General features: G+C 47.5%; 1 protein-coding gene across 4 annotated transcripts in view; it reads right to left on the reverse strand.

Moving 5' to 3' along the window:
* aatkb (apoptosis-associated tyrosine kinase b) overlaps positions 1 to 20,119 on the reverse strand; it is a 384,531-nt gene that overhangs the window by 60,839 nt on the left and 303,573 nt on the right. For all 4 annotated transcript variants that reach the window (XM_063030543.1, XM_063030541.1, XM_063030540.1 and 1 more), the window contains 3 exons: positions 15,825 to 15,904; positions 8,865 to 8,983; positions 7,256 to 7,343 (listed from right to left, as the gene is read on the reverse strand). In XM_063030543.1, the coding sequence (XP_062886613.1) occupies positions 7,256 to 7,343; positions 8,865 to 8,983; positions 15,825 to 15,904 (287 nt within the window). The remainder of the gene's footprint in view (positions 1 to 7,255; positions 7,344 to 8,864; positions 8,984 to 15,824; positions 15,905 to 20,119) is intronic.

Genomic DNA, 20,119 nt, shown 5'->3' on the forward strand with positions numbered 1-20,119 from the left:
CTCCACTTCTCACCCACCCAACCTCACTCCGACTCCCTCCACTTTTCACCCACCCAACCTCACTCCGACTCCCTCCACTTTTCACCCACCCAACCTCACTCCGACTCCCTCCACTTTTCACCCACCCAACCTCACTCCGACTCCCTCCACATTTCTCCCAACCTCACTCCGACTCCCTACACTTTTCACCCATCCAACCTCACTCCGACTCACTCCACTTTTCACCCAACCTCACTCCGACTCCCTCCACTTTTCACCCACCCAACCTCACTCCGACTCCCTCCACTTTTCACCCACCTAACCTCACTCCGACTCCCTCCACTTTTCACCCAATCTCACTCTGACTCCCTCCACTTTTCACCCACCCAACCTCACTCCGACTCCCTCCACTTCTCACCCACCCAACCTCACTCCGACTCCCTCCACTTCTCACCCACCCAACCACACTCCGACTCCCTCCACTTTACACACACCCAACCTCACTCCGACTCCCTCCACTTTTCACCCACCAACCTCACTCCGACTCCCTCCACTTTTCACCCACCCAACCTCACTCCAACTCCCTCCACTTTTCACCCAACCTCACTCTGACTCCCTCCACTTTTCACCCACCCAACCTCACTCCGACTCCCTACACTTTTCACCCACCTAACCTCACTCCGACTCCCTCCACTTTTCACCCAATCTCACTCTGACTCCCTCCACTTTTCACCCACCCAACCTCACTCCGACTCCCTCCACTTCTCACCCACCCAACCTCACTCCGACTCCCTCCACTTCTCACCCACCCAACCACACTCCGACTCCCTCCACTTTACACACACCCAACCTCACTCCGACTCCCTCCACTTTTCACCCACCAACCTCACTCCGACTCCCTCCACTTTACACCCACCCAACCTCACTCCGACTCCCTCCACTTCTCACCCACCCAACCTCACTCCGACTCCCTCCACTTTTCACCCAACCTCACTCTGACTCCCTCCACTTTACACCCACCCAACCTCACTCCGACTCCTCCACTTTTCACCCACCCAACCTCACTCCGACTCCCTCCACTTTTCATCCACCCAACCTCACTCCGACTCCCTCCACTTTTCACCCACCCAACCTCACTCCGACTCCCTCCACTTTTCACCCACCTAACCTCACTCCGACTCCCTCCACTTTGCACCCAATCTCACTCTGACTCCCTCCACTTTTCACCCACCCCTCACTCCGACTCCCTCCACTTCTCACCCACCCAACCTCACTCCGACTCCCTCCACTTCTCACCCACCCAACCTCACTCCGACTCCCTCCACTTTACACACACCCAACCTCACTCCGACTCCCTCCACTTTACACCCACCCAACCTCACTCCGACTCCCTCCACTTCTCACCCACCCAACCTCACTCCGACTCCCTCCACTTTTCACCCAACCTCACTCTGACTCCCTCCACTTTACACCCACCCAACCTCACTCCGACTCCCTCCACTTTTCATCCACCCAACCTCACTCCGACTCCCTCCACTTTTCACCCACCCAACCTCACTCCGACTCCCTCCACTTTTCACCCACCTAACCTCACTCCGACTCCCTCCACTTTTCACCCAATCTCACTCTGACTCCCTCCACTTTTCACCCACCCAACCTCACTCCGACTCCCTCCACTTCTCACCCACCCAACCTCACTCCGACTCCCTCCACTTCTCACCCACCAACCTCACTCCGACTCCTTCCACTTTACACCCACCCCTTGTGTCCAGTGACCGTTGTGAAATGCTGACTGTCCAGTAGAAAATGAAAATGGTGGACAGCCGGATGGAGACCAAGAAGCTCTCGGTCAAATGTGCTGTACTCCCTCTCGCTGGGTGGGGTCAGAGCTGCTGGCTGAAGAGGTGATTCGACCTACGTACAGTGACAAGTATTTCCATCTCAGCAAACTCAGCTTTTGCGCTGGCCCACCAGTCTACGCACACAGGCATAGACCAGCTGGCCTGTTGTGGAAATGTGGTGCTCGACCCCACGCTCAACTGTGGGCTTGGGGAGGTGTTTGGGAATTTGCCCAGCATGCGCTAGACAAGTCATCGCGGGGAACTTACTGGGGGGACAGGGTGATAACCAAAGTCGTTTGCGTCCACAAGCGGGCAGTTCTTAAGATCTACCAACAGTCCTTTGACGCACAGGAAATCTGTGCCGGGCAGAGGTCTGGCAACTTTAGCCAAAACAAAATCCCGTGTGTAGCATTGTCTACTGAAGCACAGCATCATGCATTGTGTCCCATAAGTCCGGATCCTGGTGCTATTAGTGGTCTCCAGTGAGGGTTCGTCGCTCTCTGCCTCATGGGCGATGCTGGCAACACATTCCGTCGAGCACCCGTGTCACACAGGAAGCATTGCCCTGAGAGGGTGCTTTAAATGAAGAAAGGCAGCTGGGACCCACAGTGTTCACACACCTCTGATGTCCCATGCGTGGTCACTGTCGCACTTCCTGAGGCTGATGCCAAAGCTTGTGTGGTAAGAACATACTCCTGGCACTGTCCGGTTCGGAGCCGCAAGCATGAGTCCGCTGACTTGGCTTATTGAGACTGGGAAAGCAGGAGGAATGAAGCACCCTACCTGGCTGAGTGTAGACTACTGGCAGTTTTAACAAGCTTTACGGGTGTATTAGTGAGGGCTAGGCAAACTTGATCTGGCATTTGTTGCATAAAGAATTCTTTAAAAATAAAACAAGCATGGCGGTTGCCCAGGAGAGCTAGCACGTGGTCCATTAGTTCTGAAGGCCTCCTGTCACCCACGCCGGGCAAGGAGAGCAACTGTTTGGCACGCTCAGTGTCTGATAATCCAAAATCCAAAAGTCTGTAATAGGTGAGTTTTCAGAATGACGTGTTTATCATGTGCGGGGGGTGGGGGGTTCTTCTTAGCAGGCTCACCACTTTGGTATTGTCCGTGGTGATTTCTCGCAGCGTGAACTGGACTTCTGCCTGTGCAAACCACGGGGTGGCGTGCTGCTCCCTAAACTTCAGCAGCTTCAAAACGACTGCGTCGGTCGACACGCCATTGAGTAACTCTATAATCATCAGGGTCACCAGTGTAGGATCTTGTGAATAAAACCTGCGGGAGTTGTTTTATGTGCTTAAAAAAAGCCATAGCTTTTTGCTTCCATTACGAGCAAAACAAAAGCAGCTGCCTTACACTATCGTCAGACACTGTCTTTTATAGTGAAGAGAACTCAATGATGGTGTTCGTGAATTATGTAGAACAGTTTCTATAATGAACGCTATCTGTCACCGGTCACCCACTATATTACCCTACAGTTCATTGTCAGTCTTCAGTACACGAGTGTACAGGAGATCGAAAATATTATTACTCTGCATCTGATGCAGCATAGGTGAGCACATAAAATATAAAGAATGCAATGAAAAAAACAAAAAATTGAATCAGAATTTTTCACTCTGCAGACACTCCACACACAATAGTCTCTCTCATGCGCACATAGACACATATTGGCTGGCTGGTGGCGCAGTGGCATCAGCACCGGACTTCGGAGCGAAAGCTCTCCAGTTCGAATCCAAGTCAGGCCACCACCCGAGCACGAAAATGAGGGTCGAGTCAGGAACATTCATATCGTGACCTGGTTAATCCGAAAGGAGACCAATCCTGACACTGCGCGCCAGACAAGGATCGCTGACTGTCTGGTGCGACACGCTAGGAAAGAATAGCCACACACACACACACACACACACCATGAACGTGCTCAGATCGATTAACAGACTGTAGTGAGGGTAACTGAGACTCTTGACACAAGAGCAGCAGCAGAAGAGATTTCAGTAAATCTTTACATCCAATATAATTACGGTAACAGTTAAATTCAACAATTATACGCTATGATAAAAACTCTCACTGACATCAATTAATGTATAGCATCTTGTTAGAGTGCTTGGAATTTTCGGGTATTTACTGACGGTTCCCATCACAGCTTGAAGGCTCCATTCAAAGGCTTCACTGGGAAATATTTCCGATCAGAGGTCAGGGGCTGTAATGTTAGCTCACAACCACCAAGAGGCGGAGTATCTCCAATTGCAGCAAGAGGCCAAACAACAAAACCTACAGATTGGAAATCTTTCTGTAAGATTTAGTGAATCTTTGCAATTCCCAAAAGATTAACTTGCAGGTTGAGTCAGTGGTAAGGAAGGCAAATACAAAGTTAACATTCATTTTGAGAGGAATAGAATAGAAAAGCAAGGATGTAATGCTGAGACTTGAAAGACATTGGTCAGGTCACATTTGGAGTATTGTGAGCAGCTTTGGCCCCATATCTAAGAAAGGATGTGCTGACCTTGGATCTCCAGAATCTCCAGAGGAGGTTCACAAGAATGTTCCCAGGAACGAAAGGGTTAATGCACACAGAGCATTCGATGGCTCTGGGCCTGTACTCGCTGTAGTTTAGAAGAACGAAAGGGAATTTCTTAGAAACCGACTGAATATTGAAAGGCCGAGATAGAGTGGATGTGGGGAGGATGTTTGCAGTGGTGGACACGTCCAGAACTAGAAGACACAGCCTCAGAATGCGCAGATGTCCCTGTAGAACAGAGGTGAGGAGGAATTTCTTTAGCCAGAGGGAGATGACTTCATCGTGGAGGCCAAATCATTGGGCGTATTTAAAGAAGAGACTGATAGTTTCTTAATTAATAAGGGCATCAAAGATTATGGGGAGAAGGCAGGAGAATTAGATTGAAAGGGAAAATAAATCAGCAATGATTACATGGCCGAGCAGGCTTGATAGGCCGAATGGCCAAATTCTGCTCCTCTGTCATATGGTCTTACTTCCTCAGTTTCTCTCAAAGTTTCATCCCTGTGGTTTCTATATTTGCTTGGATCTCCTGCAGTACTGAATGAAGTTCTTGGCCTCTCACAAGCTTCCCGTTGAAGGGCACATCCGCCCTGCATGTGGTCTATATTGCTCTGTTCCTAGTCGGATACCATGCCTTTTAACCATTGTGTTGCCATATCTGCTTCCACCACCTCACTAGGCAGCGAGTAAGCATTCCCTGTGCAAAAACTAAAAATTCTAAGACACCCTTTAATGGTTTGCTTGTCTACCTTCTTTGAGGTCTACAATATACTCCATTCTTCAGTTCAACCCACATTAGATCACAACAGCAGTGATTGCTCTCACCACTGCCCTCACCTGTCCTTTCATATCTCCCTCATTCCTTGTCCCTTTTTTGTCTGGCTGTAGAGGTAAGACAGAGGACCTAGGGGGATAGGAACTTAGTTCCTCAAAGTGGTGGCACAGGGAGACAAGTTGAGGAAGAACAGGTATCGCACGTTTGCCTTCCTGGAGTGCAGGAGTTGGAGTTGGGACGTCGTGTGTGAGATGTTGGTGAGATCATGTTCAGGTCTGGTCGCCTAGCTATTGAAAGCAAGGGTGGCACGGCAGGATCCCTTTACTGCCCCTGTGATCAGGGTTCAATTCCTGCTGCTCCCTGCAAGGAGCTTGTACGTTCACCCCGTGACGGCGAAGGTTTCCTCTGGGTGCTCTGGTTTCCTCCCACGTTCCAAAAAGATGTACAGGCTGGGCTTAAAGAGTTGTGGGCGTGGTGCTGCCAGCACATCCTCGGACTGCGCTGGTCATTGTCACAAATGATATATTACACTGTACGTTTTGATCTACACCTGACAAACAAAGCTCAGCTATAATCTTTCTGCTGGCGGGGATGCAGAAGTGATTGACAAGCGTGTTGCCAGGACTGGAGGGGCTTGAGTTACAAAGGGAGACTAGATATGCTGTGTTTGTTTTTGTAGGAAGTTGAGGAGTAACCTTATGGAGGTATACGAAATCACGAGGGATATAGGTGGTGTGGATAGCCACAACTTCTCCCAAGGGTGGGGAAGCATAAAACTAAAGGGGGTAGGTTTAAAGCGGGAGGGAGGACTTGGGGCAGGTTTTTCACACAATGGTTGGTGGGTATCTGAAACGAGCTGCCTGTGGAAGTGGCTATAAATACAAAGCTTAAAAGGCATTTGACAGATGTGTGCATTGGTGGATGTGTGGACGGAGATTTCTGTAGTCGAGCGGCCGCACTCGCTCTCTCTTTCTCTTGGTAGTGGGGAGGAGTTTTCTGCTGATAGTCAAGATGGAGAATCTCACAATAAAAAGCAACGCGGCAGATGGTAATATCCTAACAGTGACTGTCAGTCTCCCCCTTCGCTGTGAAAATGGGCGATATCTCTCTGTACCTTGTTAGCGAGAGAGAGAGAGAGAGCCTGTGGCATGTTGAACTATCGGGTAAACAGTAGTTTTACTGACTGCAGATCTTGGTCTCTATTTGGTGTTTTGCTGTTGCTTGCTGGGTGATGGACACTGACGCGTTTTGCTGAAACGGACGGGGGGGGAGAGGTTGAGGCGTTACTGATTGCTGGGGCTTGCGTGGCGGGAGGGGGGGGTCTTTGGGGTTCTAACATTCATTCGTTTGGGGTTCAGTTTCTAGTGAATTTCAGGTTGTGTACTGTACACATTCTCCGACAACAAACGGAGCCATTTGAACCATTTGAACCGTTTGGAGGAATTCAGAGGGATGTGGGCCGAACTCAGGCAAATGGGATCAGCTCAGGTAGGCATGTTGGTTGGCATTGATGAGTTGGACCAGAGGGTTCAATTCCATTCTGTATAACTCTATAAGAGCAGGATTTTGACTGCGTTGAGCAATGCCAAGGGTGGTCTGGTGCACTCTAGAAGCAATGACAGAGAGATTACTATCAGCATCTGCCATTGCCACAAAGGGAGGGACCATTACCAATTTAGAAGGATGAGAGGGGATCTGATTGAAACATGTAAGATTATTAAGGGATTGGACACACTAGAGGCAGGAAACATGTTCCCGATGTTGGGGGAGTCCAGAACCCGGAGGCCACAGTTTAAGAATAAGGGGCAGACCATTTAGAACGGAGTTTCACACAGAGGGTTGTGGTTCTGTGGAATGCTCTGCCTCAGAAGGCAGTGGAGGCCAATTCTCTGGATTCTTTTAAAAAAGAGTTAGATGGAGCTCTTAAAGATAGCGGAGTGAAGGGATATGGGGAGAAGGCAGGAACAGGGTACTGATTGTGGATGATCAGCCATGATTAAAGTGAGTGGCGGTGCTGGCTCAAAGGGCCGAATGGCCTACTCCTGCACCTATTGTCTATTGTCTATTACCAGCTCACAGGTTCTCAAGTTACAGGATCCCATGGAACGATGTATCCCCGCGGATAACGGACCCACATCTCACCAGCTGACAGAACTCCATGACCAGCAAGTACGGCGTCACCTCTGTGAACTGAGCCAGGCACTGGAGCAGATTGGGATGCTGCAAGCTCCTGTAAGAAACGTACAGTACTTAAGGTGCTGTGGTGTGAAACTAATTACCATTTAAAATCCTGAATGCATTTCCAGCTACTGCACTCCCTCTGGACAGGCACAAGAGATGCTGCAAATGCAGGAAATCTTGAGCAACGCTCACGGAAGGCTGGAGGAAGTCTGGAATCCGACAGCCCACTCAGTCACCTTCCCCAAACCTCCGAGTGCTCCCCCATCCTTTCTCCCAGTTCCAGCCCTTCCTCCTCACCATGCCTGGGAGATCCTGGGATATTCTGAGTAGCCTCAGTGCTGCAGGAGTTCCCATTCCACCGTTCGTCTGTCAGAGCCTTTGAGCGAGGCCCGTAAGCTCTTCCCAATGAGTCCCAATGACAGACCGTTCCCATTCCACCGTTCGTCTGTCAGAGCCTTTGAGCGAGGCCCGTAAGCTCTTCCCAATGAGACTGAAAATAGTGCAAGCACTTGACCAGGGGTTCCCGACATTTTAGACCAGGGATTCCCGACCTTTTAGACCAGAGGTTCCCAACCTTTTAGACCAGAGGTTCCCGACATTTTAGACCAGGGGTTCCCAACATTTTCGACCAGGAGTTCCCGACATTTTAGACTAGGGGTTCCCAACATTTTCGACCAGGAGTTCCCAACATTTTAGACCAGAGATTCCTGACATTCTCGATCAGGGGTTCTCAACATTTTCGACCAGAGATTCCTGACATTTTCGATCAGAGATTCCTGACATTTTTGACCAGGGGTTCCTAATGTTTTAGACCAGAGATTCCCGACATTTTTGACCAGGGGTTCCCGACATTTTAGACCAGAGATTCCCGACCTTTTAGACCAGAGGTTCCCAACATTTTCGATCGAGGTTCCCAACATTTTCGACGAGGGGTTCCCAATGTTTTAGACCAGAGATTCCCAACATTTTAGACCATGGGTTCCCAATGTTTTCGACCAGGGTCCATGTTTTTTACGCCATGGACCAATACTTTTTTTTTCTTTCTAGGGACCCTTCACTAGACTAGGTTTTTCACTGTATCTCGGTGCATGTGACAATAATAAACCAATACCAATACTAATTCCTCCCTGATGGTTGTGGAAACCTGCTGAATCTGCAAATGAGGATGACAGGACCCCAGGATCTCGGTGTGGGATCTGATTGAGGAGAACGTGGTTGAGAAGGGAAATAAACCAACCATCATTGAACAGCAGAACAGACCTGATGGGCTGAATGGCCTAATTCTGTGCTTACTGTATGTGCTCTGATCTTATGACCCACGTCCTTAGTATCCCAAACGAGCGAGGGACCAAGACTGCCCTTCACCTCACCACCGAGCAGTAACTCGGCTTAAAGTAGCAATTGGGTGCCTTTTGGCTGAAGTCACGTTTGAGAGTGGATCGGTTAGGATGTGATGCATGCTATAGCCAGACAGCCAGCTAAGACTTCCAGCTAGTGCATGAATGGCCAGTTGGAAAGGGCTAATGGCTTCAGGGAGACCAGGCGAGCTGGAGTAAGTGTGGTAGCTCACCTGTAGGGCTGGGCTTCCTCCAGGAACCGCATCTGATCCTGAATGCTGGCCCCGATTTTTAACTCCTTCACCACCACGTGGCAGGAATTCAAGCTGATGTTCACCTCACCAAGAAACACCTGAAAGACATCGGAACAAAAAGTTAGTGGTAAGTCTTTGTAACATTACACCCTGTCTCCAGAGTGGACCACAGACTGTTCTTCCACTGACATTCCTGAGTGAACCCAATCCAAAGGAGGATAACTTCAGCTAGAAACCTTTGGAATGAAATCCGCATCCTGACAAATATTCCCTTGCTTCTGACAGTGCAAGTGAAGGTCCCCTTTAGAGGATACAAAACAGAGGTTCTGGTCATTTCCCTGTAATAGACACACCTTGGGGCTTCAAATTACCACCATCATGGAGGAGGTACAGAAGCCAGAAGACCCACACTCAGAACCGGAATCATGTTTAATATCACTGGATATGTCGTGAAAATTGTTGTTTTGCGGCAGCAGTACATTGTGTACATAATTATAAAAAAACTATAAATTACGATAAGTATATATATGAAAAAATAATTAAATTAAATATCATGCATAAAGAGGGAAAATACTGAGGAAGTGTCCATGGGTTGATTATGCATTCAGAAGTCTGATGGCAGAGGGGAAGAAGCTGTTCCTGAAACATTGAATGTGTATCTTCAGGCTCCCGTACCTCCTCCCTGATGGTAGTAATGAGAAGGGGGCATGTCCTGGGTGATGGGGGTCCTCAATGATGGATGCCACCATTTTAGTATCAGCTTCTTCGCTTCTGCTATCAGATTTCTGAACAGACCATGAACTTATGAACACCACCAAACTAAACTAATAAACTCTTCTTGGGCCTCCAGCCGGGTACAAGTAGCAGTTATAACCCACGCTTGGATGACAAACTCTGCCATCTTCTTCAGGGATGATGCCTGGGCATGTCTAGTCCACTGGTATTTACACCCTTGTAGTCCGTCCCTCCTGATTGGTTAGTCCTCACCCAATCAGGTTTCCGTTCCCCCCACCTTGTTGACGGGATGCACGGTGGAAACGTATCCTTTCGGGTTACCCGGAGAAATCGGCAGTAGCAGAACACTGCATTCGCAATGGCCAAAGGATTGACTTCAACAGCACAAAACTACTGTGTCACGCTCACGCCAGTCGCTTTTGGGGCTGCCTGGTAAAGGAAGCCATTAAAATAAAACTAGAGGAAAAGAATTTTAACAAAGACGAAGATCTCGCTCTAAGAACTGAATCGATTGTAAACAAGGTGGGAGAGCAGAGACCTGATTGGATGAGGACTAACCAATCAGGAGAGACGGATTACGGGGGTATAAATACCACTGGACTAGACGTGCCCAGGCATCATCCCTGAAGAAGGAAATATCAGTTATAATTGATAGCTGTATCCGGCTGGAAGTCTAAGAAGAGTTATTCATCATATATGCTGGGAAAGCACTAGATCCTTCTTCACTACCTGACTAGTTTGCTCTCTTTTAACACTAATTTATATTTATTTATTATTGCAATTATTTTAATGATATATGTTAGTGTTAACAAACCTGATTCTGATTCTGAGCATCTTAGAACAGAACATACACCCAGTGACCGGTTTATTTGGTACAGGAGGTAATAAATTAGGCACCTTCTGTACCTAATAAAGCAGTCACTGAGTGTATGTTCATGGTCTTCTGCTGCTGTAGCCCATCCACTTCAAGGTTTGATGTGTTGTGCATTCAGAGATGCTCTTTTGCACACCACTGTCGTAACGTGTGGTTATTTCAGTTACTGTCGCCTTCCTGTCAGTTTGAAACAGACTGGCTGTTCTCCCCTAACTTCTCTCACTTACAAGACGTTTTTACCCACAGAACTGCTGCTCACTGGATTTTTTTTTGCACCATTCTCTGTCAACTCTAGAGACTGTTGTGTATGAAAATCCCAGGAGACCAGCAGTTTCTGAGATCCACAAACCACCCCATCTGGCATCGACAATCATTCCACGGTCAAAGTCACTTAGATCACATTTCTTCCCCATTCTGATGTTTGGTCTGAACAACAACTGAACCTCTTGACCATGCCCGCATGCTTTTATGCATTGAGTTGCTGCCACGTGATTGGCCAATTAGATATTTGCATTAACGAGCAGGTGTACAGGTGTAACTAATAAAGTGGTCACCGAGTGTACAGTAGAACATTAGAGTACAGTTCAGGCCCTTTAACCCACAATGTTGTGCCGACATTTTAACCTACTCTAAGATCAATCTAACCCTTCCTTCTCACATAGCCCTCCATTTTTCTATCCTCCATGTGTCTATCTAAGAATTTCTTTAATGCCTCTAATGTATCTGCCTCTATCACCACCCCTGGTGTCCCATGCACCCTCCACTCTGTGTAAAAAGAAAATTACTTCTGACATCCCCGCTGTACTTTCCTCCAATCGCCTTAAAATTATATCCTCTTGTATTGGCACTTTCCTCCCTGGGAAAAAGTCTCTGGCTATCCACTCTATTGCTGCCTCTTACTGTCTTGTACACCTCTATCAAGTCTCTTCTCATCCTCTTTCGTTCCAATGAGAAGACCTCGTTCAACCTATCCTCATAAGACACGCTCTCCAGTCCAGGCAGTACCCTGGTAAATCACCTCTGCACTCTCTCTAAAGCTTCCACACCCTTCCGATGAGGTGAGCAGGACTGAACACCATACTCCAAGTGCAGTCGAACCAGGGTTTTATAGAGCTGCAACATTTCAGGCCGATTGAATTCACCACGGGCCACTCCATTGCCTCAGTTTCATCCTTTGGAGTTCAAAACGGAGAAACAAAGACTACAAAAAGCAGAACACTGTGAATGATCAGGGATAGGTCTAAAACATCGACTATTTTCAAAAAATGTTAAAACAATACACCAGGCCCGTCAGAGCTGAATTTATACAAAGCTAAAGCCCACACACCTCCTAACCCACCAGCCTCGCTGGCTAGTCTATTGTACTCTCATTCTTACCTGCAACGGCCTTATTCTTCTGTGTGATCAGGTAGTTAAAGACAGCGAGATGGTGTCGTTAATGTAACTGTAGCCTATCACAGGAACAGGGAGTCACTGCAGACACTCAAAGTTCAATGTAAACTTATCGAACTACATATACTCTCTGTCACTATATGTAACCCCGAGATCCATTTTCTTGCGGGCATTCATGGTAGATACAAAGAAACACAACAGAATCAATGAAAAACTGCGCTAGCAACCAAGCTGCGAAAGATGACAAACTGTGCAAATGCAAAAAAAAAATAAATGAGCAATAAATATCGAGAACACGGTCCTCAAAAGTCAGTCCATAGGTTGCGGAATCAGTTCAGTGTTGGGGCAAGTGAAGTTATCCCCTCTGATGGTTGAGGGGCAATAACTGTTCCTGAAGCTGGTGGTGTGGGTTCAAAGGCTCCTCTACCTTCTTCCTGATGGCAGCAGCGAGAAGAGAGTAGGGCCCGTATGGGTGGGGGTCCTAGATGTAAATGTGCTCATTGGTGGGCATGGCTTTAGCTGTGAAGGACTGGGCTATATCCATTACTTTTTCCAAGGGCATGGGTGTTTCTGTATCAGGCAGTGATACAACCAGCTGGTACAGTGGTCAGTCAGTATTGTAGTCTGGATTTTCCACACTTTTAACTGCACCGGTGCGAGCTCCAAGTGCTGGGTGTCTGCGGTGGATGCAGGCAGTACTAACTTGCCAGCACAGGGCAGCATGGTAGCGAAGCTGTCAGCACATTGTTTTATAGTGCTAGCTGTAGGATCACCGTTCGACGCCCTCTGCTTCTGTAAGGAGTTTGAACTTTCTCTCCGTGAACGAGTGGGTTTCCTCTGGCTGCTCCTGGATATCCTCCCACAAACACGAGGAAATCTGCAGATGCTGGAATTTCAAGCAACACACATCAAAGTTGCTGGTGAACGCAGCGGGCCAGGCAACATCTATAGGAAGAGGTACAGTCGACGTTTCGGGCCGAGACCCTTCGTCATGATGAACTGAAGGAAGAGCTAGTAAGAGGTTTGAAAGTGGGAGGGGGAGGGGGAGATCCGAAATGATAGGAGAAGACAGGAGGGGGAGGGATGGAGCCAAGAGCTGGACAGGTGATTGGCAAAAGGGATATGAGAGGATCATGGGACGGGAGGCCTAATGAGTTGTGGGCATGCTGTATTGCCGTATTGGCACCAGAAACACATCCCTCGCTGATGTGAATTAATGCAAATGATGCATTTCAGTGTATATTTAAATGCACATGTGTCAAATAAAGCTGATCTTTATCTTTACCTCAGCACAGCAAGCTCCCACCAAGGTGAATCAGCAAAGGCAATGCACCCTAGGACAACTGGGAAACAGCAAAAGGAGTAGACACCTTGGTTAAATGCAGACTTTCTTTTCCAATGGACAACCTTATCAGCTGTTCTAGAGGAAAGATCTCGGCACAAAACGTCGACTGTTTTCTCTTTTCCACGGATACTGTTTGGCCTGCTGAGTTCCTCCAGCATTTTATGTGTGTTGCTTTGTACTTCCAGTATCTGCAGATTTTCTGCTGTTTGTGATTTAGCTGTTCTGGTGTGTTTTCACCTGTAGGAGAGGGGAGAGGCTTCAGATTCTGAAAAAGTGTCTTTAGAAATCTGCCCGTGAGTTGGAGCTATGGAAACAACGTGAGCTTGTTATCGGGTATAAAACATTGTGTTACTGATCTCCCAGCCTCTCAAACCATTGTTAGTGTTATACAATCCTTCATCTCAGGTAGTCCTGCGCGATCGCGGATGACTTGCTTCCGGCAGGAAGGTCCGCAGGAGCAGAAGGCAACGCGCAAAATGCTGGAGGAACTCGGCAGACTGGGCAGCATCGATGGAGATGAATAGGGAGTTGACGGTTTGGGCCAAGACAAACTCAGGAGTTCAATCAGGTCCTGATTTAGGGTCTCGGCCCAAAACATCGACTGTTGATTCCTCTCCGTGGAAGCTGCCTGACTGGCTGAGTTCCTCCAACATTTTGTGTGTGTTGCTCTGGATTTCCAGCATCTACATAATCCCTTGCATTTAAGGCGCAGAAGACAAAGGTCAGATCATTTTGATTGGGCCGGATTTTTAAAAAAATATCCCAAATAGATTTTATCATTTTGGTATAGGTGAGGCAGTGCCTTTAAGTTATAAACAGAAGCAGTCCTTCCTACCACCCTGCACAATATCAGCTGTAGGGTATCTATGAACCACTATGTTGATCTACCCTGTATCTATAGTAGTATTCACTACAGTGGGCACGTGGCCAAGTGGTTAAGGCATTCGACTAGTGACCTGAAGGTCATGAGTTCAAGCCCCAGCCGAGGCAGCATGTTGTGTCCTTGAGCAAGGCACTTAATCACACATTGCTCTGCGACGACACCGGTGCCAAGTTGTATCGGCCCTTGCCCATCCCTAGGACAACATGGAGAGGGGAGACTTGCAGCATGGGCAACTGCCGGTCTTCCATACAACCTTCCCCAGGCCTGTGCCCTGGAGAGTGAAGGCGCAGATCCATGGTCTCGCAAAAGTAACGGATGCCTTATATATATATTCACTACAAACAAGGAAGACCCTGGTGGGGATGACTAACCCTACCATCGCTGCTCAACACCAATGCCCAGGAATGATGAAGTCTACAGAACGTGGTGGACACAGCCCAATCCGTCAGAGGGAAAACCCTCCCCACTGCACAAGACAGCAGCATCCATCCTCAAGGACCCCCACCATCCAGGCCAGTGCTCACTTCTCACTGCTACCATCGAACAGGAGGTACAGGAGCCTCAGGTCCCACACCACCAGGTTCAGGAGCAGTTATTACCCCTCAACCATCAGGCTCCCTGGACCAGAGTGGATAACTTCACTCACCTCAACACTGAACTGATTGAACAACCTTGCGACTCAGCATTATCTATCTGTCTATCTAATATTTGCACAATTTGTCTTTTGCACATTGGTTGTTTGTCCATCTTTGTTTATGTATTGATTTTAATGAATTCTAATGTATTTCTTTTACTTTCCTGTAAATGCCTGCAAGAAAATGAATCTCGGGGTAGTATACGGTGACAGATACGTACTTTGAAAATAAATTTACTTTGACTTTGACTATTCTGACTTGGGATAAGATGAGCAGTCTCAGAGGGAAGCAGACAGGAATTCCTAGTTAAAACAAAGGAATAATTCCGCTGACAAGCTCTCCTGGTCTTACTCAGCTTGAAGCTGAAGTCTGTATATTTTCCCTGTCATGGAAAGTACATCATCAGGGAATGAAGGCAGACAACACCAGAAGCACTCAGCGGGTCAGGCCACATCTGCAGACAGAGAGCATCGACTCTGCCCCTCTCTCTCCCCAAAGACGCTGCCTGCCCCGTCGAGCATTCCCAACATCCACTGCGTCTTATTTCAGACTTCCTGCATCTGCAGCATTTCAGTTTTCACCGCCAAGAAGTCCGCTGACTGAAGGAGAGCTGACGTGCGACTGCTTTCTGCCCTCGGGTAAGTTGTCAGCAAGCTTTGCAAACGGGAAAGGTAAATTCTGCCATAAGGTATAAGCCACGGGAGCAGATGTTCAGCACCACAGTTAAATGTTATACTTACCATATTGACAAGCTGGCAGGACTTGGCTGGCTTCTGATGCCTTCTGTGAAGTCCAAAGACCAACCTCCCATTAGAGATTTAAACTTAGAATGAAATCAATGAGAAATGCCCTCTACACCGATTAACACATGCTCACTGTCTTTTGCTGTATTTGCTAGATGAATGTACATGTATCGTTTTTCATAAATTCTATTGAATTTCTTTATTTTCCTGTAAATGCTTGCAAGAAACTGAGTCTCATGGAGACATAAATGTACTTTGATAATAAATGTACCATTAAGTATAAGGGGAAAGAGGTTAAACAGTAGCAGGTTTAAAAGCAACATCCCACTGACCTTTCCAAACCAGCCGATACCCGCTTCCTTCAGGTACAGGAGACTCTGACGGCCTAGGTCTGTCTGGTGAAGGAACTGCCCTGTAAATAGACGCAGGAAGGTTATCACCGCCTTCTCCTTCTGCTCCTTTCCACTGGCGATCCTTCCCCACCACGCACGCCCTCCCTGACTCGGCAGCCCACGACGTACACAGAGAGAAGAGGGGCACTGTGGAGGTCACTGCCATCTCTGGATGGAGAGACCCGGCAGGCGAGTGGGAGAACAATTTTTTTTTGGGGACGGTGTGGACCCCAAGGCAGAGACCCCAGCAGTCTGCTGCCGTTGGAGCCAGAGTGAACCGGTCGCTGGCCGGGGAGAGGCAGCATTTATCCCTCCTCCTGGCACCCTCCACCCCTGTTTCTGAATGCACGTACTGACAGCAATATATTCTTTGTCACTGACTTGCATAAGCGTGGTCAGCTGGTTGCTGGTGAAGGCAGCACAGTTCCAGCATTCCACTGACATCAAGACACCTCCTAGTGAATAACGCATCAGAACACATTGATCACTACCCTCCTACTGCCCAAGGCTTCCACTGCAAAGAGCAAGCAGAAGACAAATCACCAAGCTTGGAGAGGAAGGCTGTCTTCAGAATGGTCAGGCTGCAGTTCCCAGCTGTACTCGGGTGATAAATACTCAGTATTTTATGCATTTCGATGCACACACGGCACATACATTAAAAACACTTCAGGGATTCAAGACGGTTTATTGTCATTCTTCAGCGCAGACGCGTAAAGGAGAATGAAATGATTGTTACTCCGGATCAGATGCAGCATAATGCACACAGCACATCGAACCTCGAAGTGGACGGGGTACAGGAGCAGAAGACTGATGCACTATCAATTACTCCAAAAGACTGGAAGTAGAGTAAATACTGAAAGGCTTTTATCAGCAGTAAAATGGGACCTCGTCCATGCTGAGTATCTGCCCTGGACTGAGGGAGGAGCAATGGCACAGTGGCCTTTATTCAGGGGTCAGTGGGAGGAGCCAAAGGGGCAGTCAGCAGAGGGGCGTGTCCAGGCAGGTAACCCAGTTACAACATAAATATATATATATATATATATATATATATATATATATGGTTTACCACAAAGACCACAAACATCAACTCAGTGGCCACTTTATTAGGTACAGGAGGTAGCTCATGACGTGGCCACTGGGGGTATAAAAGCAATGCTATAAAACACACTGCACAAGTAACTTACATACATAGGCTGATTGTATGTACACACTAGGTGATGTGGTGGGATGGGTTCATGGGTGGAGGGTGTTGATCAGCCTGGGGGCTTGGGGAAAGCAGCTGCTTTTGAGTCCAGTGGTCCAGCTGCAGATGCTGCGTAGCCTCTTCCCCAAGGGGAGTGGGACAAACAGTCCTTGAGGAGGGTAGGTTGGATCGTTCATGGTGTTACTGGCCCCCTTCCAGCACCTTTAAGTGTATATGTCCTTGATAGTGGGTAGGCTGGTGCCAGTAATGTGTTGGGCAGTGTTAGCTACCCGTTGTAGAGCCCTCCTGTCCCACACAATACAGTTTCTGTATCATGCAAAACCATATGCAGAAGTTTATAATGCCTGTACATTTTTACAACATATTAACATAAAACTATGACGTGCATTCATTAAAAAAGATTAAATTAGCTAGTGGCTCACAGATTTGGAAATGTCAATTATCTTTTCTTTTCAATCAACCATTGAGTGTGTGGTAAAGCATGTATATAGGTTGTAACTGGGTTACTTGCCTGGACGCGCCCCTCTGCTGACTGCCCCTGTGGCTCCTCTCACAGACCCCTGAATAAAGGCGATTGTGTCACTGCTCCTCCCTCAGTCCGGGGCAGATACTCAGCAGGGACGTGGATCCATTTTACTGTTAATAAAACTGATGCACTATCAATCACTCCGAAAGCCTTTCAGTATTTACTCTACTTCCAGTCTTCTGGAGTAATTGATAGTGCATCAGAGTGCAGGAGTTGGGACTTATTGTTGCAGCAGTGAAGATGAGAGGCAATAATGGTTGCCCCATTATAGGAAGGATATCGAGGCTTTGGAGAGGCTGCAGAAGAAACTTACCAGGATGCTGCCTGGGTAAGAAGGATTGAAAGGCTTATTAAATGAGGAGTGTTTGATGGCCCAGGACCTGTCCTCACTGGAACTTAGAAGATGGGGTGGGGTGGGATCTCATTGAAAGCTATTGAATGTTGAAAGGCCTAAATAGAGTGGATGAGGAAAGGATGTTTTTGTAGTGGGGAAGTCCAGGACCAGAGAGCACAACCTCAGAATAGAGGGACGTCCACTTAGAATGGAGGTGAGAAGGAATGTCTTTAGCAAGAGAGTGGTGTTGGGGATAGGGTACTGACATGGATAGAAAATTGGTTGGCAGACAGGAAACAAAGACTAGGGATTAATGGGTCCTTTTCAGAATGGCGGGCAGTGACTAGTGGGGTACTGCAAGGCTCGATAATGTATATTTACAATATACATTAATGATTTAGATGAAGGGATTAAAAGTAACATTAGCAAATTTACAGATGACACAAAGCTGGGTGGCAGTGTGAAATGTGAGGAGGATGTTATGAGAATGCAGGGTGACTTGGACAGGTTGGGTGAGTGGGCAGATGCTTGGCAGATGCAGTTTAATGTGGATAAATGTGAGGTTATCCACTTTGGTGGCAAGAACAGGAAGGCAGATTACTATCTGAATGGTGTCAAGTTAGGAAAAGGGGAAGTACCATGAGATATAGGTGTCCTTGTTCATCAGTCACTGAAAGTAAGCATGCAGGTACAGCAGGCAGTGAAGAAAGCTAATGGCCTGTTGGCCTTCATAACAAGGGGAGTTGAGGTCCTTCTGCAGTTGTACAGGGCCCTGGTGAGACCACACCTGGAGTATTGTGTACAGTTTTGGTCTCCAAATTTGAGGAAGGACATTCTAGCTATTGAGGGAGTGCAGCGTAGGTTCACGAGGTTAATTCCCAGGATGGCAGGACTGTCATATGTTGAAAGATTGGAGCAACTGGGTTGTACACACTGGAATTTAGAAGGGACCTGATTGAAACATATAAGATTATTAAGGGATTGGACACACTAGAGGCAGGAAACATGTTCCTGATATTGGGGGAGTCCAGAACCAGAGGCCACAGTTTAAGAATAAGGGGTAGACCATTTAGAACGGAGTTGAGGAAAAACTTTATCACACAGAGGGTTGTGGTTCTGTGGAATGCTCTGCCTCAGAAGGCAGTGAAAGCCAATTCTCTGGATTATTTCAAGAAAGAGTTAGATAGAGCTCTTAAAGATAGCGGAGTGAAGGGATATGGGGAGAAGGCAGGAAAAGGGATGATCAGCCATGATCACAGTGAATGGTGGTGCTGGCTCGAAGGGCTGAATGGCCTACTCCTGCACCTATTGTCTATTGTCTATTGGTGAATCTGTGGAATTTGTTGCCACCGGCAGCTGTGGAGGCCAGGTCATTCAGGTTGATGGATTCTTGATAAATGAGAGCGTGAAAGGTTATGGGGAAAAGGCAGGAGATTGGGGCTGAGAGGGAAATGGATCAGCCATGATGAAATGGCAATGGGCCAAAATGGCCGAATTCTGCTCCAGTGTCTTATGGTCCTCTGGACTCTTTTTCCTGGAGTGAAGGAGGCTGAGCGGTGATCTTACAGAGGCTCATAAAATCATGAGGGCTGTAGATAAGGTAGATGGTAACGGGTGGGGAACTCTCAAACTAGAGAACATAGATTTAACGTAAAATAGGACAAAAATTTTTTTTTGCAAGGTGCAAGTTTTTTGGCACTGACACAGTTTCTTCATTGTTTCTATTGTGTTCCTTTGTGAATGCCTGCAAGAAAATGAACCTCAGGGTGGTATATGGTGACTTTGATACGTACTTTGCTATAAACTTCCTTTGAACTTTGGATGGAGGGTGATGGGTATATGGAATGAGCTGTCAGAGAGAGAGAAGTGGGTACGATTTCAACCTTTCAAAGGTATTTGGGCAGGAAAGGTTTAGAAGGATATGGGCCAAATGCAGGTAATGGGACTTGTTCTGGTGAGCATCTTAGTCAGTCTGGACAAGTTGGGCAGAAGAACTTGTTTCTGTGCAGCATAACTCTATGGCCTTAAGCAGGAAACTTTAACTTCTTAAATTGGCTAATCTAGCCATGGTGCTGAAATGTCGAGAGGCAGAGGGTTGATTATGACAATATTGTCAGCTCGCCTGTTCTAGCCTCTATTTGGAGCATATGCCGTGTGAGGAACCACAGGAA

Source organism: Mobula hypostoma, chromosome 22, assembly GCF_963921235.1.
Source record: "Mobula hypostoma chromosome 22, sMobHyp1.1, whole genome shotgun sequence".
Classification (NCBI taxonomy): domain Eukaryota; kingdom Metazoa; phylum Chordata; class Chondrichthyes; order Myliobatiformes; family Myliobatidae; genus Mobula; species Mobula hypostoma.